The following is a 26902-nucleotide window of genomic DNA, read 5'->3' on the forward strand; positions in this document are numbered from 1 at the left end:
TGTAGCTGTTGCTGATAAGGCAGCCGTTTCTTCCCCTCCCCCAGTTTCTCTCATCCAGCAGAGAGGCTGAAGGGGCAACTCAGAGGGTAATTAATAAACCACCAGACTGTGGACGGGAGTCACATATAGACAAGACTCAGATGGTTGCTGAGATAAGAAAGGACATTTAGGGAAAGTGACAGTTTGATTTTCGTAACAATCCAACAGTGTTTTGGTCACTTGAATGTCTATGTTTGATCGTTTGTGTTAATGCGTCAAGACAATTCAATAAACTTCTTTGTAGGAATATTCCAATCCACAGATTATCACCATGAAATATCTTTTTCTGCTCAGTGAGGCTAAAATGTAAAACAGTGAGAGCAATTGGAAGTTGATTGTGGAGGATAATATTTGTACATTGGCAGAATAATTTTCCCAAACAGCTATTTTCCCATCAGTGTGTGAATATTGTCCACTCCATGTCTAATGCCATTGGTTTTGCTCCATTAGATTGTCCAGCATGAAGCTCTCTCTGTTTCTGGGCTGTGCGCTGCTGTCCATTCTGGTTGCAGCCTCAGGCCACACATTTGATTCAAGACTGGATGAAGACTGGAAGAGCTGGAAATCGCAACATGAGAAGCAGTACGCCGAGGTAAAAGGGGGATTTGTTCCAGTTTGGAACCTATTCCAAACATTGAGCTCACTCTCAAGGGGAAAGGGATTCCACACAACTGGTAAATTATTGAGAATTTTTACTTGGAGTCAAGGTGGGAGAGATGAGTTCACAGTTGGGTGGAATGAGTGTGTGAAGCGAAATTGAAAAGATATTGGTCCTGAAATTCCATGGGAATTCCCCCAGTCTCTAACTCCAGTCGAGGCTGCATCAACTCTCAGTGAAACAGCAGAGAGTTGGTGTAACTCAGAATTCTTGGGTTTCACTGGATTCCTGCTTTAGTTACCATAGAGACAGCTTGAGAAATTGAGGATCATTATTTTTAAATATATTGAGATTGTCCTCACACACACCAATCAGAATACATCTCCAAAATCATAGATACGACAAATCCCATCTGTAAACTATATGAGCTTTATTGTTCCCCTATTATCCAACTTTCTGTTGACAATCCAATATCCAGAATAAAAATATTGTTCTTGTTCAGCTCTTTATTCTTCTGTTATTTCCCTCTGTTTCCCAGTACAGGTATTCAATCTGGTTTTTTTATGTGTGTGTGAAGATGGATGAGTAACTTGTCCAGTGAGGATGAGAGGATAGAAACATTATTGCATTTTTTTTCTTTTTCTTCATTCATGTGATGTGGGCATCACTGAGTATAGATCAGCAATTACTGCCCAAACCCCAATTGTCCACATCCATGTCGTTGTGTTCCCATGTCCCTGCTGCTCTTTTCCTTCTAGATGGCAGCAGTCGTGGGTTTGGAAGATGCTAAGAAGCCTTGGTGAGTTCCTCCAGTGTGTGCTGTAGATGGTACACTCTGTGCGTCAATGATGTTTGTGGATGTGGTGCCAATCAAGCAGGGCTGCTTTGTGCTGGATGGTGTCAACATTCTTGAGTGTTTTTGGAGCTCCACTCATTCAGGCAAGGGGAGGGTATTCCATCATACCCGTGACTTGTGCCTTGTAGATCGTGGACAGGCATTGCAGAGTCAGAGATGCCACAAGATTCTAAGTCTCTGGCTTGCTCTTACAGCCACAGAATTAAGATATCTAATTTAGTTGAGTTGAATTTCTGGTCAATGGTAACTCCAGGACGTTGATCAAGGGACATTCAGTGCCAATGCATGTCAAGGAGTGACGGTCAGATTCCCTCTTGTGGGAGACGGTCATTTCCTGGCACTTTGTGTCTCACTTTGCATCACTTTGCCGCACAAGAGGTTATTACAGAAGGTTAGGGGGCATGGAGTTGGGGGTAGGGTGTTAGCGTGGATAGAGGATTGGCTGTCAAATAGGAGGCAGAGAGTGGGGGTCAATGGGTGCTATTCGGATTGGCGATTGGTGACTAGTGGAGTGCCCCAGGGGTCGGTGCTGGGGCCTCAGCTGTTTACCATTTATATAGATGATCTGGAGGAGGGAACCGAGTGTAGGGTGTCGAAATTTGCTGATGACACAAAGATTGGTGGAACGGCAAATTGTGCAGAGGGTGCGGAGAGTCTGCAGAAGGATCTAGATAGGCTGGGCAAATGGGCGAGGGACTGGCAAATGGAATTTAATGTTGGCAAGTGTGAGGTTATCCACTTTGGTAGGAATAATGGTAGGAAGGACTATTACTTACATGGCGAAAAACCGCAGCAGGCGACGGTGCAGAGGGACCTCGGGGTCCTTGTGCATGAGTCGCAAAAACCCAGCCTGCAGGTGCAGCAGGTGGTCAGGAAGGCGAATGGGATGCTGGCCTTCACAGCGAGGGGGATTGAGTATAAAAGTAGGGAGGTCTTGCTGCAGCTGTACAGGGCACTGGTGAGGCTGCAGCTGGAGTACTGTGTGCAGTTTTGGTCGCCGCACTTACGCAAGGATATTTTGGCCTTGGAGGGAGTGCAGAGGAGGTTTACTAGGCTGATTCCGGAGTTGAGGGGGTTGAACTGTGAGGAGAGGCTGAATAAACTAGGCTTGTACTCGTTAGACTTTAGAAGAATGAGGGGAGATCTCATTGAGACGTATAAGATGTTGAATGGGATGGATAGGATAGAGGTGGAGAGGCTCTTCCCGCTCAGAAAGGACAGCAGGACTAGAGGGCACAGCCTCAAGATAAGTGCGGTTTAGAATGGAGTTGAGGAGGAACTTCTTCACTCAAAGGGTGGTGAATCTCTGGAATTCTCTGCCCGTTGAAGTGGTGGAGGCTGCCTCGCTAAATATATTTAAGACGCGGGTAGATAGGTTTTTGATAAGCGACGGGTTTAAGGGTTATGGGGAGAAAGCGGGAAAATGGAACTGAGCCACTTCAGATCAGCCATGATCTTATTGAATGGCGGGGCAGGCTCGAAGGGCTAGATGGCCTACTCCTGCTCCTATTTCTTATGTTCTTATGTCCTTATGTAATTTTACTCCACCATTTACACCAGGTTTTTAAAGCTATTGTATAATTTTACTCATGAAAGATGTGAGAATCTGACTGAATAAATGTCTTTACTCAGGAAGAAGAGATCCACAGGAGAAAGATATGGGAGGACAATCTGAGATACATCGAACAGCACAACCTGGAGTGCTCAATGGGGAAACACACATTTACTATGGGAACGAATGAGTTTACAGACCTGGTGTGTATAAGATGTCTAGACTGGGATTTCAATTAAATATTATTTATAGAACATTGAACATGACAGTGCAACACAGGCCCTTCGCCCCTCGATGTTGTACTGACCTGTGAAACCAATCTAAAGCCCATCTAACCTACACTCTTCCAATATCATCCTACCTCTGACATCTTTCCGATATCTATCACCCCTTAATTTAAAGCTTTGTCCCCTCACGTTAGCCATCTCCATCCGAGGAAAAAGGCTCTCACTGTCCACCCTATCTAATCCTCTGATCATCTTGTATGCCTCTATTAAGTCACCTCTTAACCTTCTTCTCTCAAACAAAAACAGCCTCAAGTCCCTCAGCCTTTCCTCATAAGACCTTCCCACCAAACCAGGCAACATCCTGGTAAACCTCCTCTGCACCCTTTCCAATGCTTCCATATCAATGCTCCTTATAATGCGGCGACCAGAACTGTACGCACTACTCCAAGTGCGGCCACACCAGAGATTTTGACAGCTGCAACATGACCTCATGGCTCCTAAACTCAATCCCTCTACCAATAAAAGCTAACACACTGTACGCCTTCTTAAAAACCCTATCAACCTGGGTGCCAACTTTCAGGGATCTATGCACATGGACACCAAGATCTCTCTGCTTATCCACACCACCAAGTAACTTACCATTAGTCCAGTACTCCGTATTCCTGTTACTCCTTCTAAAGTGTATCTCTTCACACTTTTCCACATTAAACTCCATTTGCCACCTCTCAGCCCAGCTCTGCAGCTTATCTATGTCCCTCTGTAACCCGCAACATCCTTCCGCACTGTCCACAACTCCACCAACTTTATTGTCATTGCAAATTTACTAACCCATCCTTCTACACCCTCATCCAGGTCATTTATAAAAATGACAAACGGCAGTGGCCCCAAAACAGATCCCTGCGGTATACCACTAGTAACTGAACTCCAGGATGGACATTTCCCATCAACCACCACCCTCCGTTTCTTACAGCTATGATGTGGGTATGCCGGCGTTGGACTGGCGTAAACACAGTAAAAAGTCTGACAACACCAGGTTTTAGTCCAACCGATTTATTTGATAATAGACTCACAAGCTTTCGGGGTTAGTCCCTTCGTCAGGTGAATGGAGAGTTCTCCATTCACCTCCATTCACCTGACGAAGGGACTAACCCCAAAGCTTGTGAGTCTATTATCAAATAAATCGGTTGAACTAAAACCTGGTGTTGTCAGACTTTTTACTGTTCTTACAGCTAGCCAATTCCTGATCCAAACTGCTAAATCACACTCAATCCCAAGTCTCCGTATCTTCTGCAATAGCTTACCGTGGGGAATCTTATCAAACGCTTTACTGAAATCCATGTACACCACATCAACTGCTTTACCCTCATCCACCTCTTTGGTCACCTTCTCAAAGAATTCAATAACGTTTGTGAGGCATGACCTACCCTTCACAAAACTGGACTGACTATCCCTAATCAAATTATTCCTTTCTAAATGATTATAAATCCTCTTATAATCCTTTCCAAAACTTTGTCCACAACAGAAGTAAGGCTCACTAGTCTATAATTACCAGGGTTGTCTCTACTCCCCTTCTTGAACAAGGGCACAACATTTGCTATCCTCCAGACTTCTGGCACCATTCCTGTGGACAATCATGGCCTAAAGATCAAAGCCAAAGGCTCTGCAATCTCCTCCCTCGCCTCCCAGTGAATCCTAGGATAAATCCTAGGATAAGCCCAGGCGACTTATCTATTTTCATACTTTCCAGAATGGCTAACACCTCCTCCTTATGAACCCCAATCCCGTCTAGTCTAATAGTCTGTATCTCAGTATTCTCCTCGACAACATTGTCTTTTTCCTGTGTGAATACTGACAAAAAATATTCATTTAACGTCTCTCCTATCTCTTCGGACTCCACGCACAACTTCCCACTACTGTCCTTGACTAACCCTAATCTTACCCTAATCATTCTTTTATTCCTGACATTCCTATAGAAAGCTTTAGGATTTTCCTTGATCCTACCTGCCAAGTACCCTCCTGGCTCTTCTTAGCTCTCTCTTTAGGTCCTTCCTGGCTAACTTGTAACTCTCCAGTGCCCTAACTGAGCCTTCACGTCTCATCTTGACAGAAGTCTCCTTCTTCCTCTTCACAAGAGATTCAACTTCTTTAGTAAACCACGGTTCCCTCGCTCGACCACTTCCTCTCTGTCTGACAGGTACATACTTATCAAGAACATGCAGTGGCTGTTCCTTGAACAAGCTCCACATTTCAATTGTGCCCATCCCCTGCAGTTTCCTTCCACATCCTAAATCTCACCTAATTGCATCATCATTTCCTTTCCCCCACCTATAATTCTTGCCCTCTTTCTATCGCTAATGTAAATGTAACTGAATTGTGGTCACTATCACCAAAGTGCTCACCTACCTGCAAATCTCACACCTGGCCTGGTCCATTCCCCAGTACCAAATCCAATGTAGCCTCACCTCTTGTTGTCCTATCCACACACTGTGTCAGGAAACCCTCCTGCAGACATTGGACAAAAACTGACCCCTCTAAAGTATTCAAACTGTAGCTTTTCCAGTCAATATTTGTAAAGTTAAAATCCCCCATAACAACTACCCTGTTACTTCCACTTCTATCCAAAACCATCTTTGCAATCCTTTCCTCTACATCTCTGGAACTTTTCGGAGGCCGATAGAAAACTCCCAACAGGGTGACCTCTCCTTTCCTGTTTCTAACCTCAGCCCAAACTACCTCAGTAGATGAGTCCTCATCAAACGTCCTTCCTGCCACTGTAATACTGTCCCTGACTAACAATGCCACGCCTCCCCCTCTTTTACCACCTTCCCTGATCTTACTGAAACATCTAAACCTCGGTACTTGCAACAATCATTCCTGTTCCTACTCTATCCATGTCTCCGAAATGGCCACAACATCAAAATCCCAGTTACCAACCTACGCTGCAAGTTATTATGGCGCTATTACTGGATGAGGTGTGATTGGTCAGTGATATCCCAATGCTTCATTCTAATAAACAACCTCCCTCACCAAGGTATGTTTTGTTAAAATCGATTCTCCTTTCCATTTTAATATCTAAATTCATTATTTTTCCACTTGTCAGATGGACAGCACCACGGGCTGGGACACCACTCGTGTGTCTGCTGTACTTTCTGAATAAAAAGCAAGGGATGGGTTCACCTGCACCAAACCAAGTGACAATTTAAATGTGTTGGGATAGTGTTGAGTGTTTGACACACCAGCTGCATTAATCTCCCCTTGGCCCTAACCTTCCCGCAGGGATGGACTAAAACCCAACACTGGGACCAATGGCAATTTCAACTCCAATGTCAGATCTTGTCATCGAAATCATTGGGAAATTGATGAGACAAATTGGATTGTGAATGTGAAATAATAAAGTCTGAAGGTGAAATGTTGGATCCCAGTTCAAAATCGCACCTTCCCCACTCCCAAAAAAGACAATAACTGATCAGAGATCAGATTTTCTCAGGTTTGATGTCAAACTCAACAATTCCTGTGGACAGGATATTCGACCACGGGGAGCATCAAAACCAAATCTGATCTTTGGGTAACAGCTACTTCCCCATCGATAACAGAAATGGGAATGCTGCCCAACTTTCTCCCCGAAATCCAAGGGTCCTGAGGCCAATTCTGTACCAACTGCAGCCTGTGTTTTGAGCGGGGATTAAGACCAGGTTGGTGATGGGATGTGAGAGCTTCCTGATGTGGATGGTTCAGTTAAACATCAGTAGATTCAATCATCATGGGCGAGCTTTGTTTGTGGTGCCCTAGACCAGAGAGATACTTTATCACCTTCAGACTCTCCACCCACCTTTATACTGGGACGTACAGAAATGGACAACCCATTTTCCTGCGGTTATTTGAGTCAAACATTAGACATGTCAGCAATGCTTGTTCGTTTGATCTCTCTTTTTGTTAACATCAGTGAGAATGTGGCCATGTAATGTTATCCACTCTCCTCCTACACATTCTCCATTTAAAACCAATCACTTCATTCATCAATATCTCTGTGTTTGACTTTCTAGACCGACAAAGAGTTCAATGAACGCATGACTGGATCCCTCCCATTCGAAGCTGTTAAATCAACTGAAGAAGCCATTGATGAAGATATTGAATTTGTTGAAGATAAAGGAAATAATGATGATCTGAGTAACGCACCTGTCGATTGGCGTACGAAAGGCGCGGTTACTCCAGTAAAGAAGCAGGTAAAAATTCAGCAGGCCCCTCCGTGTTGCAGAGGTCACAGACGTTCCCGCCTCCACCTGATGTACGTTATCAGATGGGTCGTGCTCACCCAGAAGCCTCACCACTAACTGGTCCCATTGAGGTGATAGTGTCTGGGATGGTGAACCAAAGGTTAAAGTTTATTTATTAGTGTCACAAGTCGGATTACATTAACACTGCACTGAAGTGACTGTGAAAATCCTCTAGTTGTCACCCTCCAGTCCCTGTTCAGGTACACTTGAGGGAGAATTTAGCATGGCCAGTGCACCGAACCCCCACATCTTTGGAGTGTGGGAGGAAACCGGAGCACCCGGAGGAAACCCACGCAGGGAGAACGTGCAAACTCCACACAGACGGTGGCCCAAGCCGGGAATCGACCCCAGGTCCCTGGCGCTGTGAGGCAGCAGTGCTAACCACTGTGCCACCGTGCCGCCTGAACGGTGATGTGGAAGCCTGTGTCGAGAAACTGGCGCCGGCCTCGGAGGTTTCCTCCCGCTCTTCCTCCGAGGAGACTTCAGTGCTGTCTCGGGGAGTTTTGGCGTGAGAAAGGAGGTGGGCAGTGGTGATGCCAGAGGGCCCGGTGAGTCTGGGTCCTTTCCTGCAACACAGGACAGAAGGTTGAGTGCAAGGGAGGGACAGGAATCTGGGCTCCATTCGGAATATTGGCAGATGCTCACGGCAGCCCAGCCTGGCTGTCACTCACAATGCGGTTCATATCCTCGCCCGCTAGATCGCGTGCCCATTCCTCAAAGGGTGCTGGTAATCTGAGACTGGGCACACCACCCCCTGCCTTTCGCCGCTCCTCTTTATTATGGGCATTCTCCTCTTGTGGGGAAGGAGGCAGGAGCAGGCTGGGTGGCAGGAAGCACGCAGGATGTCAGAGGGCAGGGGCTGTGTGGAGACTCGGGGCAGGGGGGGAGAGGGTTGGTGGAAGGTGCGAGGGGTTCAGGGGCTGCAAGCGTGCAGGGTATCGGGGAGGGTGGGGAAGGGCGTCACAGGGCGACGATGCCCGACAGGATGTGCTCGTACCCATGCTGCCTGAATGAGATCATTCAGCTCCTCCCTGCGTTGGTGGCCTTATTCCCCGTGCCAGTGACTGTCCTCCTGGCAGCCACCTTGCTGCTCTGCCTGGCTGTCTGTCCGTCCTTGGGGTTTATCTCCAGCTCTCCCTTGTGACAACAGTTCAGCTGCAGGCAGTTTGGGCGAGTCACACTCCCTTTTAGGGCGTTCCAGCAAGATTCCGGGCAGTTTGCTTTGTTGTATTGAGAGGGAAGGCAAGGCAACACTTGTAGGTGTGCAGTTGGGGGTGGGGGTGGGGGGACAGCTGGTGAATGGGGGGTGGGGGGGACTGGGTTGCTGAGCTGTGGGGGATGGTGACACAGAGACTTCGCAAATGGAGGGGGGGGTGTGAATGCGATTGGGGACATGGGGGTGAGGGACACTCTGTGATTGGGGACATGGGGGTGAGGGACACTCTGCGATTGGGGACATGGGGGTGAGGGACACTCTGTGATTGGGGACATGAGGGGGTGGGGGTGAGGGACACTCTGCGATTGGGGACATGGGGGGGTGGGGGTGAGGGACACTCTGTGATTGGGGACATGGGGGTGGGGGTGAGGGACACTCTGTGATTCGGGACATGGGGGGGTGGGGGTGAAGGACACTCTGCGATTGGGGAGGGGAGGATGAGAGGGAGAGCGTGCGAGGGTGGGGTCTGTGGGAAGGGAGTCAAGACTGTGGGGGAGGGTCTTCGATGTCCGTGGAGGGTAAGGGGAGGCTGTATCCCTGGTGGGGGGGTGGAGTGAGGGGGTAGGAGAGCTGCTGTGTCTAAGCTTCCTGAGTGCATGCACATTTGGGGCCTCCGACCTGAGCTGCTGGCTCTTGGGCAACTTTAGCCCGGCTCAGTCCCCGTCCCCCTCCAGGCGAGGATCAGTTTGTGCTGGTTTTTATCTCTGAGTGGGGAAGTTTGGGGATTTGAATGCACCCAAACACCAGTCAGAAATTTGCCTATTTTAACTCCCGTCCTGGACTAAGAATTTTTTCTTCTTCACCCAACATCCCCAACACCCCCCCCACAACCCCCCCCCAACACCCTCTACTCCCCACTTCCCCCACTCTCCCCACACCTACCCCCCCAACCACCCTACACCCCCAATCCCTCCACCACCCGACCCCCTTCCCTCCCACCACCCCCAACCCCCCCCACACACCTCCACTCCCCACACCACCCACCCCCCCCAACCTCCCCACACTGCCCCACACCCCCCACCGCCCCAATTCCCCCCATCCTCCCCATCTTGCCCCATCCTCCCCAATCCCCACAACGCCTCACACTCCCCGTCCCCACACCCCCCCGCCCCCACTCCACCCAACTCCCCCACCCCCACCACCCCCCTGACACTCCCATTCCCCATTTCCCCCAACCCCACCCACTCCCCTCACACTCCCAACCCCCCCAACCCCACCCACACCCCCCACACTCCCAACCCCACCCACACCCCCCACACTCCCAACCCCCCCAACCCCACCCACACCCCCCACACTCCCAACCCCCCCAACCCCACCCACACCCCCCACACTCCCAACCCCCCACCCCACCCACCCCCCCACACTCCCAACCCCCCCAACCCCACCCACACCCCCCACACTCCCGACCCCGCAACCCGACCCACACCTCCCACACTCCCAACCCCCCCACCCCACCCACCCCCCCACACTCCCAACCCCCCACCCCACCCACCCCCCCCACACTCCCAACCCCCCCAACCCCACCCACCCCCCCCACACTCCCAACCCCCCCAACCCCACCCACACCCCCCACACTCCCAACCCCCCCAACCCCACCCACACCCCCCACACTCCCAACCGCCCCCAACCCCACCCACACCCCCACACTCCCAATCCCCCCACCCACACCCCCACCCCCCTTTTTATTTCTGTGATTAACAGGGAGCCTGTAGTTCGTGTTGGGCTTTCAGTGCGACCGGGGCCATCGAAGGACAGTGGAAACTGAAACACGGAAATCTGGTTTCTCTGAGTGAACAGAACCTGGTTGATTGTGACCCACAGAGCTCTGGATGTGTCAAAGGAAGAGTAACCTATGCCTTTCAATATGTGATCGCGAACAAAGGCATCGAATCTGAACAATCTTATCCATACACTGCAGTGGTAAGTCTCTTTTTGATGTTTTAGTGGGTAATTTTCGATGGGATCTCTTAGGAAAAAATTAAATATTCTTTTGAAATTAAATCTCACAAAGGCAAATTCTCAGCTTGAAGCGTACTAAAACTTCTTAAACATATCGAAGATACAAAAAGACAAGAGCATTAACCTACGGCCCAAGAGAGACCTTCAGATTGCCAAGCGGGACAGAGAGCCTCAAAGCCTTTCCAAAGACCTCAAACTGTGTGCCAAAATTCAATACAATTATACCTTTTCTTCTCTAAGTTTTTCCTACTCATTTGCTGAATACAATTCCATTTCTTATGAATGTGTCAATCCTTATTGTGACGGATTACCTCAGCCAATTGCACCACCTGATAGAGTGACATTCTTTTCACCTATTTCAAAACCGGATCTCCACCTGTTTGGCAGAACCCATTCCTTTGGGTTTCTAAGGATACCATTCCTTGTCTACCTTATCACCGGCAAATTGCCAAATCATTGATAGGACCAACCTTGGGCCCAAAGTTTGATACCATTTTACGCCTGGACAACAAAAGCCTTACTGTTATTAATATAATATGTTTCACCAACTATTTCCAATTTCAAACATTTATATTTCTCTGCTGACTAAGGGCCCTATTTTATCATTCTGATTCTATGTGTTGGGCAGACTTGAAACTGGGAGTTTTTCAGGTCTGACTTTTAGACCCGTTCTCCAGCAGCCCCATTTGCACTCTGCCTGACAAAAATATCACCAATTCTGAGCTGTGCTGCACAGGCCTGTGACAGGGCTTAACATGGCAGCTTTGCTCGGAGTCTTCAACTGTGCAGGCGCAGTAAAGGAAACAGAAAAACCCTCCCTGCCACATTGTTCCCGGGCCAGATAATGCCCCCCCCCGCGGACCCCACAGACATTGCTCCACCCCCACAACATAACCGACACCCCCCCCCCCCCCAACTTCATCCCCACTGATCACACGCAGAGTGGCAGCGGACCCCCTTTTCCCCCCCCTAATGATGACACACAGAGTAGCAGCGGACCCCCTCCCTTCCTCCCCAGCGATCAGACGCAGAGTGGCAGTGGACCCCCCACCCTTACCCCCTCCCCCTTTTCCCCCGCTGATCACACACAGAATAGCAGCGGACCCCCTCCCTTACCCAATCCCCCCACCGATCACACACAGAATAGCAGCGGACCCCCTCCCTTACCCCATCCCCCCACCGATCACACACAGAATAGCAGCGGACCCCCTCGAATCGGACGGTTGCGGACCATGTCTGTTTCGTGCTAAATCTGGAGGCACGAAGGCAGTGGTAAAGGGGGGAAGTGCCAGTCAGTTTGGGCCTGCAGCCCATTGAATCAATTTAAATACATGCAAATATATGCAAATGTATGCAAATAAACTGCTTTCTGTGGTCGTAAATTTCACAGACTCACCACTTTCTGAATGAAGAAATTTCTCCCCATCTCAGTGTGGGTGGCACAGTGACACAGTGGTTAACACTGGTGCCTCACCCTGCCAGGGACCTGAGTTCAATCCGGCTTGGGTCACTGTCTGCAGTTCTTCCCATGTCTGCGTGGGTTTCGTCCTGGGGGCTCCAGTTTCCTCCCACAAGCCCAAGGTAGGTGCATTGGCCATGCTAAATTCCCCCTCAGTGTAACCCAAACAGGCACCAGGGTGTGGCAACTAGGGGATTTTCACAGTAACTTCATTGCAGTGTTAATGTAAGCCTACCTGTGACACTAAAAAGTAAACTTAAAAAAGTATTGGTTTATCCAGTATCTTTAAATTGTGAATCCCGGTTCTGGACACCCCCACTATTGGTGACATCCTTCCTGCATATGTCCTGTTAGAATTCAATGAGATCTCCTCTCATTCTTCCAAACTCCAACAAATATAATCCTAACTGACTCAATCTCTCCTCACACGTCAGACCTGCTATCCCAGGAATCAGTCTGGTAAACTGTCTCTGCATTTCTTCCAAAGCAAGAACACCTTCCTCAGATACAGAGACCAAATCTGCACACAATATTCCAGCTGTGGCCTCACCAGGGCCCCTGGATAATTGCAGCGAGACATCATTGTTCGTGAATTTGCCATTTGTCTTCTTTGCCGCCTGCTGCACCTGCACGCTTACCTTCAGCAACTGGTGTACGAGGCCACCCAGGTCTCGTTACACATTCCCTGCTCTCAATTTGTAGCCATCCAAATAACCTTTCTTCCTGTTTTTGCCACCAAAGTGGATAGCCTCACATTTGCCCACGTGATATGGATCTGCCGTGCATTTGTCCATGCCTGTCCAAATCACACTCAGGTATCTCTGTATCTTCCTCAGAGCTGACCCATCCACCCAGCTTTGTGTCTTCTGCAAATTTGGAGATATTACATTTCCTTCCCTTATCTACATCAGTAATACATATTGTGAATAGCTGGAGCCTCTGCACTGATCCCTGTGTTACCCCATTAGTCACTGCCTACCAGTTGGAAAATAATAACTTATTCTGAATCTTTATTTCCTGTCTGCTAACCAGTTTTCGATGCATCTCCATACAATACCCCCAGTCCCACGTGCTTTGATTTCACATGCAAACCCCTAATATGGGACTTTGTTGAAAGCCTTCTGAAAGTCTAAATAAACCACATCCACTGGCTCCCCCTCATCAAGGCTAATCATTCTATTCTGGGAGAATTCCAGGAGCAGCAGCTCCATCCCAGTCTCCAGACTCATTGAGACCTGGAGGGTGATGACAGTGAAGGGACATTAAGGCCCACAAGCTAACCCCTCCACCCCCCTTCCCCGCACCCCGCAGCTCCAAACTCCATCCCAGTTTTCACAGTCCCAAAACCTGCCAGTAGGTGTCAGTATCGCTGCCTCCCCCACCACCCAAACAACAGGCTGAGTGACCCTGTTCACATTCTAGAGTGTATGTAGAACAGTTACCACATTTATAATTCTCCCATTTTCATTTAAAAATGGGAATGATGGTTGTGTTTACAATGTCTGAGACACAGAATCATTTTTAATATCCAAGGAGCTGTTCAAGATCCTGTAAAGGTATCACTGGAACTTTGTAAATCATCACACTGCATTAATCAACCTTAACTTTTCACATTTTCTTCAAAACTTAGAAAGGAAACTGCAGATTTCAGAAACAGAATGTTGCTGCCACAATCACGAGCTACACATATGTCAAACCAAATGAAGCAGCTTTAGAACAGGCTGTGCAAAATATCGGACCAATATCTACTACTGTTATTACAAGTAAAAGTTTCAAGCATTATAAAAAAGGTAAGAGACAGAAGCTGTGGATGATCTGTAACAATCAGTCTATTAACCAATTCTCTACAACACATTAACACATTCTTCCTGTGAGCTGTTTTTATTATTAATTCTTTTTCAATATTTCTAATGGAAACGACCATTTCCCTTCACCTTGTTTATGTTTTACCCCCTGCCCCAGTGCTACACACTCTCCAGTGCTGTCTGCAGCACGGGGTTAATATTGGGTCAGGCTGCTAATGGCGTGTGGGAATCGTAATGGACAATTTAGCCGCACCCATTCGTAATGATACAGGCATCTCACAGACTCTGCGCTGCCCACTAATTTAACCGCTAGTGATGTGCAGCTCAGTGCTGACATGTTGCAAAGTGACTGCACACCTCAGCAGGGACCAAGGATAGTGTGAGATCAGCGCCGTTTAATGGGAGTCTGTGCGACTATAATCCAACCTGTAGCTCTTAAAGGAGCAGGATCTGGGATTCAGGCAGAGATTCTGATATCTGCCCAGACCCCTCATGGGGGAACATCTCAGTCAGACCCCCTCTCAGCTTTCTCATCTCCAAGGAACACAGTCCCAACTTCTCCAATCTTTTTGATTTTGATTTGATTTATTATTGTCACATGTATTAGCATACAGTGAAAAGTATTGTTTCTTGCGCGCTATACAGAGAAAGCACACTCTTCAGAGAGAAGGAAACGAGACAGTGCAGAATGTATTGTTACAGTCATAGCTAGGGCGCAGAGAAAGATCAGCTTAATGCGAGGTAGGTCCATTCAAAAGTCTGACAGCAGCAGGAAAGAAGCTGTTCTTGAGTCGGTTGGTACTTCTTCCCCAACGGAAGAAGGTTGAAGAGAGAATGTCTGGGGAGCATCGGGTCCTTAATTATGCTGGTTGCTTTGCAGTGGGAAGTGTAGACAGAGTCAATGGATCAGAGGTTGGTTTGTATGATGGATTGGGCTACATTCACAACCTTCAGAACTGAAGTTTCTCATCCCAAGAATCATTCCCATGAATCTCCTCTACACTCTCTCCAACGCCTTCACATCCTTTCTAAAGTGCAGGCCCCAGAACTGGACACAATACTTCAGGTGACTTGTAGAAATTCAATTTAAAATCATAGAATCCTGACAGGGAAGAAGGAGGCCATTCAGCCCATCAAGATTGTACCAACCACAATCCCACCCAGCTCTATCCCCATAACCCCACATATTTATCCTGCTAATCTCCCTGACACTAAGGAGTAATTTAGCACGGCCAGTCAACCTAATCTGCACATCCTTGGATTGTGGGAGGAAACTAGACCACCCGGAGAAACCCATGCAGTCACGGGGAGAATGTGCAAACTCCACACAGATAGTGACCCAAGTTGGGAATTGAACCCAGATCCCTGGCACTGTGAGGCAACAGTGCGAACCACTGTGCCACAATGTTGTTCCAACTCTTTGCTTTTCTAACCTATCCCCCTATTAACAAAGCCCAGGATACTGTATACTTTTTGTTAAAGCGCGAGACCAGAACCCCAAATTATATTATGAAACCAGACTGGGCCTCAACAATTTTTCTATGTTGACATTAATTTCAGGAAAGAATATTTCTTTCCAGGAATGATTCCACTGATAGATTAGGGATATTTTATAGTAAAACAGACTTTATTTAATAACACAGTTTAAATATAACTCAAACAAATGAAGCAGCTTAACTGTTCACAGTTGAATATTATTTAAAAATGAAAGGTAGCAACTTTACTTTCTAGCTTATCACTGTTTCAGTTCCAAATAAGCAACATTTCTCTTAGAGAATTAACTGACACTTTAAATACAGCTAGCAACTGGAAATGTGCTTGCTATAAATGGTGATAACTCTCTTGAAGCTTTCAGAGAGAAACTGAGCATTAGAGCACCTTGCAAATTGGGATTGTGATCATGCAGCTTGATGGGCCAAATGGCCTCCTTCTGCACTGTAGGGATTCTATGTTTCTATGATTATCACACAACCTTGTCAATCAACTGTAATCAGAAATCCCAGAGGAAATTCTTCGACAAACAAAAGTCCGTTAGCTCTATCTGAGTAATACATTTTGAGCTGAAAATGAGTTATTAACTTGCTTTCACACCCTCGAGTGAAATGTTTTACAGAAATACCTGCTGCCGGCAGACTAAATCTGAAATTGTAAAGGTTCCCCTTTAAAAATTATATATATTTATTTAATTGCACATGTATCATCCTGCGGTTGTTAATGACTTGTATACAAATATACTATGGTCCCTCCACACTTGCACTGCCTTTGGAGATGCCCAGGGGTTAAAGTTGTACAATAATAAATCAAAGCTGACACTCCAGTGCCATTCTGAGGACGCACTGCACTGTTGGAGGTGTCAGCTTTCAGATAAGACATTAAACTGAGACCACGCGGGTAGCTGTACAAGATCCCATACATGCTTTTAAAAGAGAGCAGGGAACCTATCCCCAATGTTGTGGCAAATATTTATCAACAACAATATCACAAAAAAACAGATTATATGGTCATTGTCATGTTGCTGTATGTGGGATCTTGCTGTGCACATGTTGGCTGCTGTGTTTCCTACATTACAACATTGATTAGACACCAAATACTTCATTAGTCGCAAAGCACTTTGAGATGTCTGGTGGTTGTGTGAGGTGCTATATAAATGCAAGTATGTCTTTCCTTTCTGAATTGAGAGGAACTGCGTGCTAGAATTTTAACAGGTTTCCAGTACATTGCCCCCAGTGCTGCCCCCAGTCAGTCGATGAATATAATACAGACAATGGAGCTGGGAGACTCAGAGAGAGTGACCCCACAGAAACACTCAGTGATCAGAGCCCACTGTTACATTGTGCTGTGTGACAGCAAAACTGAATGGGAAATGTGGGCAATGAGAAACATTGAGACAAAAACATGAACAAACATGAGAGCAACTGGAAATGTGGAACCGAGATTCTTAATTACATATCAGTCGATGCAAATGGCTGGATTTGGTCGAAAGAGAGGCTAAAATTTGCAGAATAAAACCAGAAAATGCTGCAAGTGCTCAGCAGGTCAGGCAGTGTTTGTGAAGTTAACATTTCAGATCAATGATCAGAACTGGAAAAATTAGAGGTGAGACCGGTTTTGTACAAGTAGAAAGAGGAAGTGTGGAGAAAGGCAAAGAGGAAAGGTCTGTGACAGAGTGGAAGAAACAAGACGAAATGAGTAAAGAGTTTGGTGCCGCAGGTTGAGAGGGTACGATAATGGGAGAAGTCAAAAAACAAAAGATGAGCCAAAGGAGGTGTGAACGACAGGACGTGGATATGGGGAAATGGATCAAAGTTACAAATGAGTAACGGTACTTTTGGTTTTGGAAAGAGGTTTGTAGAGCGGGAGATTAATTGGAGAGGAAAAGATGAGAAAGAGGAAATATTTACAGAATAATAATTGTTATATTTTACAATTCTATCACACCAATATGTGTCTGATTACAGGAATCTTCTATGATAGTGCTCCCAAGAAAACCATAGCCCATTCAGTGCTGGTGGTTGGATATGGAGTTGAGAGCAACACGAATTATTGGCTGGTTAAAAACAGGTATGTACTTTCTAAACACAACAAATAACTGATCACAGCCAAGGCCAACTGACACTGCCAGGGTACCTGGTGACCACTGCCGGCCTGCCAGAGTGCTGGCTTTCCACTGCTGGAGTGCTTTGTGGGCACTGACAGTGTGCGAGGTGGGCACTGCCCATCCATGCCCCCAACCACTTTGGGGATTAGAATGGCCTCTGAGCCCCCAGTGTGACCATTGTGCCTGGTAAGAGTGGGAATATTTGGAAATCGGTTGTTAGGATGGAATATCCTTGGGGGGCAGGATGTGTGTGTACAATAATGGACAGGCACAGGGCAACCTACACACACCCTCACCTCACCCCCCACAATGTCCTGTGGGAGACAATATTCGGATAATATGGATAAAAACTTAGTGATTATTTACCAAACTTCGCTGGATACCGGGGAAGTGCCGGAAGATTGGAAAACGGCTTATGTTACGCCGCTGTTTAAAAAGGTAGCAGGCAAAAGGCAGGGAATGATAGGCCAGTTAGTTTAACGTCTGTTGTTGGAAAAATGCTCGAATCCGTCATCAAAGAAGAAATAGTGAGGCACCTAGAGAAGAATTGTTTGATAGAGCAGACACAGCACGGATTCGTTAAGGGGAAGTCGTGTTTGACAAATTTATTGGAATTCTATGAGTACGTGTCGAGTGCGGTAGACAGAGGGGAACTGGTGGATGTGGTGTTTCTCGATTTTCGAAAGGCGTTTGATAAGGTGCCGCACAAAAGGTTGCTTCAGAAGATTAGGGGGCATGGAGTTGGGGGTAAGGTGTTAGTGTGGATCGAGGATTGGTTGTCTTATAGGAGGCAGAGAGTAGGTGTCAATGGGTGCTATTCTGATTGGCGGTTGGTAACGAGTGGAGTGCCGCAGGGGTCGGTGCTGGGGCCTCAGCTATTTACCATTTATATCGATGATCTGGAGGAGGGGGCTGAGTGTAGGGTGTCGAAATTTGCTGATGACACAAAGATGAGTGGAAAAGCAAGTTGTGCGGAGGGTGTAGAAAGTCTGCAGAGGGATCTAGATAGGCTGAGCGAGTGGGCGAGGACCTGGCAGATGGAGTATAATGTTGGCAAGTGTGAGGCTATCCTCTTTGGCAGGAATAATAGTAGGAGGGATTACTATTTAAAGGGTGAAAAGCTGCAGCGTGCTACGGTGCAGAGGGACCTGGGGGTCCTTGTGCATGAGCCGAAAAACCCAGTCTGCAGGTGCAGCAGGTAATCAAGAAGGCGAATGGGATGCTGGCCTTTATAGCGAGGGGGATAGAATATAAAAGCAGGGAGGTCTTGCTGCAACTGTACAGGGCACTGGTGAGGCCGCAGCTGGAGTACTGTGTGCAGTTTTGGACGCCGCACTTGCGCAAGGATATTTTGGCCTTGGAGGGAGTGCAGAGGGGGTTCACTAGGCTGATACCGGAGATGAGGGGGTTCGACTATGAAGAGAGACTAAATAGACTGGGTCTGTACTCGTTGGAGTTTAGAAGGATGAGGGGGGATCTTATCGAGACGTATAAGATAATGAAGGGGATGGATAGGGTAGAGGTAGAGAGATTCTTCCTGCTAAGAAAGGACAACAGACTAGAGGGCACAGTCTCAAGATAAGGGGGGCGCAGTTTAGATCAGAGTTGAGGAGGAACTTCTTCACTCAAAGGGTGGTGAATCTCTGGAATTCTCTGCCCGTTGAAGTACAAACAAAGAACAAAGAACAAAAATCAGCCTGGGAAACAGGCCCTTCGGCCCATCGAGCCCACGCTGACATCTCAACACCACCTCTCTACCCATGACCCCTATCTAATGTTTTATGGCCATCCAGATTGAGGGAAAACTGATTTAGGGACAATTTATTCCTGCCAGTCAGCCTAACAGCACATCTTTGGGGTGTGGGAGGAAACCGGAGCACCCGGAGAAAACCCACGCAAGCACGGGGGGAATGCGCAAACTCCCACAGACACCGGCCCAAATCCACGTGTCTGCACAGCAATCAGCAATAGTCACTGAGCTGTCGTCTTGCCCAGTGTCTGGTCCAGTTTAGGCACACACTAACGACATGAAGCACTAGGCCAATCTCGAACAACCAAGAGCAGCCCCAGTACGACCCATCGCGTGTATGCCCCTTGTTGGACACGAGGTGGACCGACTTAAAACCTGTGAATGAAAAGAGAAAAAACATTATTATCATACTATACCCATTTACATTACCAGGGACGCCCCAATGCTAATGACCCTTAATTAAAGGTTCTCCTATATCCACCCATCTCCAACTCAGTCATATGCCTGTCTAAGTTACTCTTAAAGGACTCTAGCATGTTTGCTCCCACCACCTTACTTGACAGAGCATTCCATACCCCCACTACCCTCTGTGGGAAAAACCTCCCTCTAATATCTGTGCTGTACCTCTCCTCCCTCACCTTAAGTCCATGGCCCCTTGTCCTACGTGTCTCTATTATAGGAAATAGCTTACCTCTGTTTACTCTATCTATACCCTTCATAATCTTATATACCTCCGTTAGATCCCCCCTCAGTCGGCGTCTTTCAAGGGAAAAGAGCCCCAATGTCTTCAATCTTTCCTCATACCCCAGTCCTTCCATACCAGGCAACATCCTGGTAAACCTCCTCTGCACTCTCTCCAGAGTCTCCACGTCCTTCTGGTAGTAAGGCGACCAGAACTGTACGCAGTACTCCAAATGCGGCCTAACCAACGTTCTGTACAACTGCAACATTAGACTCCAGCTCTTGTATTCTATACCCCTTCCTATAAAGGCTAACATACCATAGGCTTTCTTCACCACACTCTCCACTTGTACTGCCACCTTCAAAGACTTGTGCACTTGCACTCCCAGGTCTCGCTGCGATTCTATACTCCTTACGGGCTTACCCTTTATCATATAACTTCCCCCTACATTATTCCGGCCAAAATGCATCACCTCACATTTATCCGGATTAAACTCCATTTGCCACGTATCTGCCCAATCAACCAGCCTATCAATATCCTGCTGTATTGCCAGACACTGCTCCTCACTGCCCGCCAATCCAGCCATCTTGGTGTCATCAGCAAATTTGCTGATCACACCACCTACTCCCTCTTCCAAATCATTTATATACACTACAAAGAGAAGAGGTCCCAGTACTGAGCACTGCGGCACACCACTAGTGACAGACCTCCAGCTAGAAAAAGACCCCTCCACTACTACTCTCTGACTCCTCTTAGCAAGCCAGTTCTCTACCCATCTAGATACCTGACCACATATCCCATGAGCTTTAATCTTCTGTACTAACCTACCATGAGGGACTTTGTCAAACGCCTTACTGAAATCCATATAGACAACATCAACGGCTCGTCCTTCATCAACCATTTTTGTCACCTCCTCAAAGAATTCTACCAGATTCGTAAGACAAGACTTCCCCTTGACAAAGCCATGCTGCGTATCCTTAATCAGATCGCAACGCTCCAAGTGCGCATACATCCTATCCCTAAGAATCCTCTCCATTAACTTACCTACCACTGATGTTAAGCTCACCGGCCTATAGTTACCCGGGCTATCCCTCCTACCCTTTTTAAACAACGGTACCACGTTCACTATCCTCCAGTCCTCTGGGACCTCACCTGTGTCCAAAGAAGAGACAAAGATTCGCGTCAGAGGCCCAGCAATCTCATCCCTCGCCTCTCTAAGCAGCCTAGGATAAATGCAATCAGGCCCTGGAGATTTATCGGTTTTAATGCCCTCTAAAAGCCCTAACACTTCTTCCCTCGTAATCAATAGATCTTTCAATCGGTCTACTGCTCCCTCAATGACCGTACTAGACATCAAGCCCCTCTCCTTCGTGAATACCGACGCAAAGTATTCATTCAGGATCTCCCCCATTCCCTCTGCCTCTAAACACAATTCCCCACGTCTGTCCCTGAGAGGACCGATTTTACCCCTAGCCACCCTTTTGTTCTTAAGATAGGAGTAAAATGCCTTTGGATTCTCCTTAACCCTACCTGCCAAAGCCATCTCATGCCCCCTCTTTGCTCTCCTAACTCCCCGTTTGAGATCCCTCCTACTCTCTCTGTATTCCTCCAACGCTCTCTCCGTTCCCAGCTGCTTAGACCTGACATACGCCTCTCGTTTCTTCCTAATCAGGTCTTCTATATCTCTAGTAATCCACGGTTCCCTAATCCTACCTTTCCCATCCTTCCTCCTAACCGGCACATGCCTTTCCTGCACCCATTGCAGTTTTCCCTTGAAAGACTCCCACATGCCTAACGTAGTCTTGCCTTCCAACAGCCTATCCCAGTCTGTATCCCTAAGCTCCTGCCTAATCCGGCTGTATCTAGCCTTCCCCCAATTTCGCACCCTCCCCTTAGGACAGCTCTCATCTTTTTCCATTCGTATCCTAAAGTAGACGGAGTTGTGGTCACTGTTAGCCACATGTTCACCTACCGCAACCTCAACCACCTGACCCGGCTCATTTCCCAGAGCTAAATCCAGTATCGCCCCCTCTCTAGTCGGGCTATCTACATACTGTTGCAAGGATCCTTCCAATACACATCTTACGTATTCCTCCCCATCAGACCTCCCAGCTCTAGGCACCTTCCAATCCACCCCAGGGAGATTAAAATCTCCCACTACAACAACCCTGTTCTTCCTACACTTATCCAAAATGTCCCTACATATACCCTCTTCCACTGCCCGCGGGCTATCGGGCGGCCTATAGTACACTCCTAGCATAGTAATGGCCCCCTTCCTATTCCTCAATTCCACCCACAAAAACTCAATGTCCAACCCCTCCATGTTATCCTCCCTCTGCACTACTGTGATCTGCTCCCTAACTCAGAGCGCCACTCCCCCTCCTTTTCAGCCCTCCCCTATCACACCTAAAACACTTATACCCTGGAATATTTAGCTGCCAGTCCTGCCCCTCCTTTAACCACGTCTCTGTCACTGCCACCACATCTAAATTCCTCGCGAACATCAAGGCCCTAAGTTCATCCGACTTTCCCGTCACACGTCTCGCATTAAAACAGATGCACCTAAGACCCTCAGGCCCTCTCAGATCCTCCTTCTCCTGGGGGATTTCCCTATCAACTAGACTTCCCCTGACCTCCAACTCACTCCCAGTGCCTGAGCTGTCTGTCTCCTCCCCACCCCCCCTCCATACTAGTTTAAACCCTGCCTAAACACTCCAGCCAACCTCCCAGCTAAAATATGTGTCCCCTTCCCATTTAAGTGTTCCCTATCCCTCTTATACAAGTGCCCTTCCTTTGCAAAGACTTCCCAATGGCCAACAAAACTAAAACCCTCTGTCCTGCACCAATCCCTCAGCCATGCATTCAGCTGCAGGGTCTCATTATTCTTACCCCTGCTATTGCTGGGCACTGGGCCCAGTGGTGGAGGCTATCTCGGTAAATATATTTAAGTCACGGGTAGATAGGTTTCTGATAGACAGGGGAATTAAGGGTTATTGGGAGAAAGCGGGAAAGTGGAACTGATCCACTTCAGATCAGCCATGATCTTATTGAATGGCGGGGCAGGCTCGAGGGGCTAGATGGCCGACTCCTGCTCCTATTTCTTATGTTCATTTGTTCTTAAACTCTGGGAAGTTCTTTTTTTCTCCCATAAGACAAGTGGGCAATCTCCAGGAGAGCAGAGTAACTGATCTCATTCATTCTCCTCCCCACCACCGAGCTGCCATAGCTTGAGATGTCCCCCCGGTGTCTCCAGTCACTCTATTTTGAAGCTTGTGGTGAATCCACTCTCACCGTACAGACTGGCAACTGATGTCAGAGGTCACACGGAAGTACTTCCTGGCACCTTACCCAACTTCATGTCTCACAACTTATCCTGCTGGAGTCTGGGTCCACTCAGTGATCACCATAGAAACCATAGAACATTACAGCACAGTACAGGCCCTTTGGCCCTCGATGTTGTGCCGAGCTTTGTCTGAACCCAAGATCACGCTATCCCACCCCTATCATTCTGGTGTGCTCCATGTGCCTATCCAATAACCGCTTGAAAGTTCCTAAAGTGTCCGACTCCACTATCACAGCAGGCAGTGCATTCCACACCCCAATCACTCTCTGAGTAAAGAACCTACCTCGGACATCCCTCCTATATCTCCCACCATGAACCTTATAGTTATGCCCCCTACTAACAGCTACATCCACCCGGGGAAATAGTCTCTGAACGTCCATTCTATCTATCCCCTCATCATCTTATAAACTTCTATTAAGTCACCTCTCATTCTCCGCTCTAAAGAGAAAAGCTTCAGTTCCCTCAACCTTTCCTCATAAGACCAACCCTCCAAACCAGGCAGCATCCTGGTAAATCTCCTCTGCACTCTCTCCAATGATTCCACATCCCTCTTATGGTGAGGTGACCAGAACTGCACACAATATTCCAAATGTGGTCTCACCAAGGTCCTGTATAGTTGCAGCATAACCCCACAATTCTTAAACTCAAACCCCCTGTTAATAAACGCTAACACACGAGAAGCCTTCTTCACGGCTCTATCCACTTGAGTGGCAACCTTCAGAGATCTGTGGATACGAACCCCAAGATCTCTCTGTTCCTCCACATTCCTCAGAACCCTGCCGTTGACCCTGTAATCCGCGTTCAAGTTTGTCCTCTCAAAATGAATCACCTCTCACTTATCAGGGTTAAACTCCATCTGCCACTTTTCAGCCCAGCTCTGCATCCTATCACTGTTTTTTTGCAGCCGACAAGAGCCCTCCACCTCATCCACTACTCTGCCAATCTTGGTGTCATCAGCAAATTTACTAATCCACCCTTCAGCCCTCTCTTCCAAGTCATTGATAAAAATCACAAATAGCAGAGGACCCAGCACTGATCCCTGTGGTACACCGCTGGTATCTGGCCTCCAGTCTGAAAATTTTCCCTCCACCTCCACCCTCTGTCTTCTAGAAGATAGCCATTTACTTATCCAATCGGCTAAATTTCCTTCTGTCTCACACCTCCTCACTTTCTTCATGAGCCTACAATGGGAAACCTTATCAAACACCTTATTAAAATCCATGTACACAACATCAACTGCTCTACCTTTGTCTACACACTTAGTTACCTCCTCAAAGAATTCAATCAAATTTGTGAGGCAGGACTTACCCCTCACAAAACGGTGCTGACTATCCCGGATTAAGCTGCATCTTTCCAAATGGTCATAAATCCTATCTCTCAGGACCCTTTCCATTAACTTACCGACGACCGAAGTAAGACTAATTGGCCTATAATTACCAGGGTCATTCCTATTTCCTTTCTTGAAGAGAGGAACAACATTCACCACTCTCCAGTCCTCTGGCACAATCCCCGTGGATAGTGAGGACCCAAAGATCAAAGCTAAAGGCTCCGCAATCTCATCCCTTGCCTCCCACAGTATCCTAGGATGTATCCCATCTGGCCCAGGGGACTTATCACCCCTCAGGTTTTTCAAAGTTGCTAATACACCTTCCCTCAGAACATCTACCTCCTCCATCCTATCAGCCTGTATCACACTCTCCTCCTCAAAAACATGGCCCCTCTCCTTAGTGAACACTGAAGAAAAGTATTCATTCAACGCCTCTCCTATCCCTTCTGATTCCGTGCACAAGTTCCCATTACTACCTTTGACTGGCCCTAACCTCACCCTGATCATTCTTTTATTTCTCACATAAGAGTAAAAAACCTTGGGGTTTTCCTTTATCCGACCCGCCAAGGACTTCTCATGCCCCCTCCAGCTCTCCTAAGCCCTTTTTTTAACTTATTCTTAGTTGCCCAACTAAACCTTGTTTTCTCATCCTTACATACGCTTCCTTTTTCCTCTTGACAAGACATTCAACCTCCTTTGTGAGCCATGGTTCCCTCACTCAGCCATTTCCTCCCTGCCTGACAGGGACATACCTACCAAGGACACGCAGTTTTTGTTCCTTGAACAAGCTCCACTTTTCATTTGTGTTCTTATCTGACAGTTTGATCTGACTCAAATAACCCAAATGCTTGGACACAATCGAACCTCTCAATTATTTTTAAGATCTCAATCACATTCCCACAGTACCATTGAATTTCCAGTGTTAAAAGCATCAGTTCTCCAATCCAGTTTGGGGATGCGGTGGCCCAGTGGGATTATCGCTAGACTATTAAACTAGAGACTCAGCTAATGTTCTGGGGACCCGGGTTCGAATCTCGCCACGTGGATGGTGGAATTTGAATTCAATAAAAAATATCTGGAATTAAGAATCTACTGATGACCATGAAACTCATGTTAATTGTTGGGAAAACCCATCTGGTTCACTGATGTCCTTTAAGGAAGAAAATCTGCCGTCCTTACCTGGTTAAAAATCCTGCCAATTGAACAGAACTGTGACGTCAATGTCATTCTTTACCTTATTTTCCAGTTGGGGAACAAACTGGGGTGAAAACGGTTACATCAGAATGAGTAAGGACAAGGGGAATAACTGTGAAATTGCTTCTCATGCATTTTATCCAATCGTGTAAGGAGGCCAGCGTTAAACCAGAGATTCATCAAACTCCCTCTGAAAGAATGATGGAACATTGCTGCCGCTGTTTACCCCTTTCTACACCATTGCTTTGGCTTCCTGCTGCAATCTTAAAACATGGAATAATAACAGTTTCTGCACATTCTTATAGCTTCACGTAAAGAGCAATCCCATTGTGTATTTAATGTATGAACCACATCATCCAACCTGTGTAGGGACAATGGGCTGCATGTACTGGTGATGTTGAGCAATATAATAAACGCTGTCAGCAATCACTTTGAGAGTCTTTCCGTTCCAAATCAACAAGATGATCTTTTCCTTCCATGAATTTAGTTTCATTTGAAGTGATCGGTTCCTTCAAATAATGTGCCCAAATGCACAAAACATTGATGCCAGCGCAATGAAGGAATGAATGGACTGACTCTGACCAATAGCCGGCAGTTAGACTTCACCAACGCACTGATTCATACTGGTCAGTTTGCAAATCGGGTTCTTAAGCAGTAAAACAAACAAAACAAAGAACAAAGAACAACCCAGCACGGGAAACAGGCCCTTCGGCCCAACGATCCCGCGCTGCCGCATCCTCCTACACCTACCCTGCCCTGTGTGTATGTGAGTGGAACCCCTACTTAGCCAGATTCAGGGGAGAATAGTGTCAATTTGTTACACCAATCAGCCTAAGAGCACATCTTTGGGGTGCAGGAAGAAACCGGAGCGCCCGGAGGAAACCCACGCAACCACGGGGAGAATGCGCAAACTCCCACAGACACAGGCCCAAATCCATGTATCTGCACAGCCAGCAGTGCTAGTCACTGAGCTGTTGCGGTGTCCATCTGCCGGTCCAGGATTAAGCACACACACCGACACGA

The 26902-nt window shown here is 47.3% G+C and overlaps 1 protein-coding gene across 1 annotated transcript; it reads left to right on the forward strand.

The window, feature by feature from the left end:
• The first annotated feature begins 499 nt into the window (after positions 1-499).
• On the forward strand, positions 500-26280 carry LOC145358671 (procathepsin L-like). Its single transcript, XM_080212893.1, has 8 exons — positions 500-631; positions 3126-3248; positions 7316-7495; positions 10464-10682; positions 12112-12267; positions 13811-13970; positions 17444-17546; positions 25932-26280. Exons 1-8 carry the CDS (start codon positions 500-502, stop codon positions 26029-26031), a joined length of 1173 nt encoding a protein of 390 aa, XP_080069019.1. The 3' UTR covers positions 26032-26280.
• The last annotated feature ends 622 nt before the right edge of the window (positions 26281-26902 follow it).

This window comes from Carcharhinus amblyrhynchos, chromosome 26, assembly GCF_965287045.1.
Source record: "Carcharhinus amblyrhynchos chromosome 26, sCarAmb.v2.hapA, whole genome shotgun sequence".
In the NCBI taxonomy this organism is placed as follows: Eukaryota; Metazoa; Chordata; class Chondrichthyes; order Carcharhiniformes; family Carcharhinidae; genus Carcharhinus; species Carcharhinus amblyrhynchos.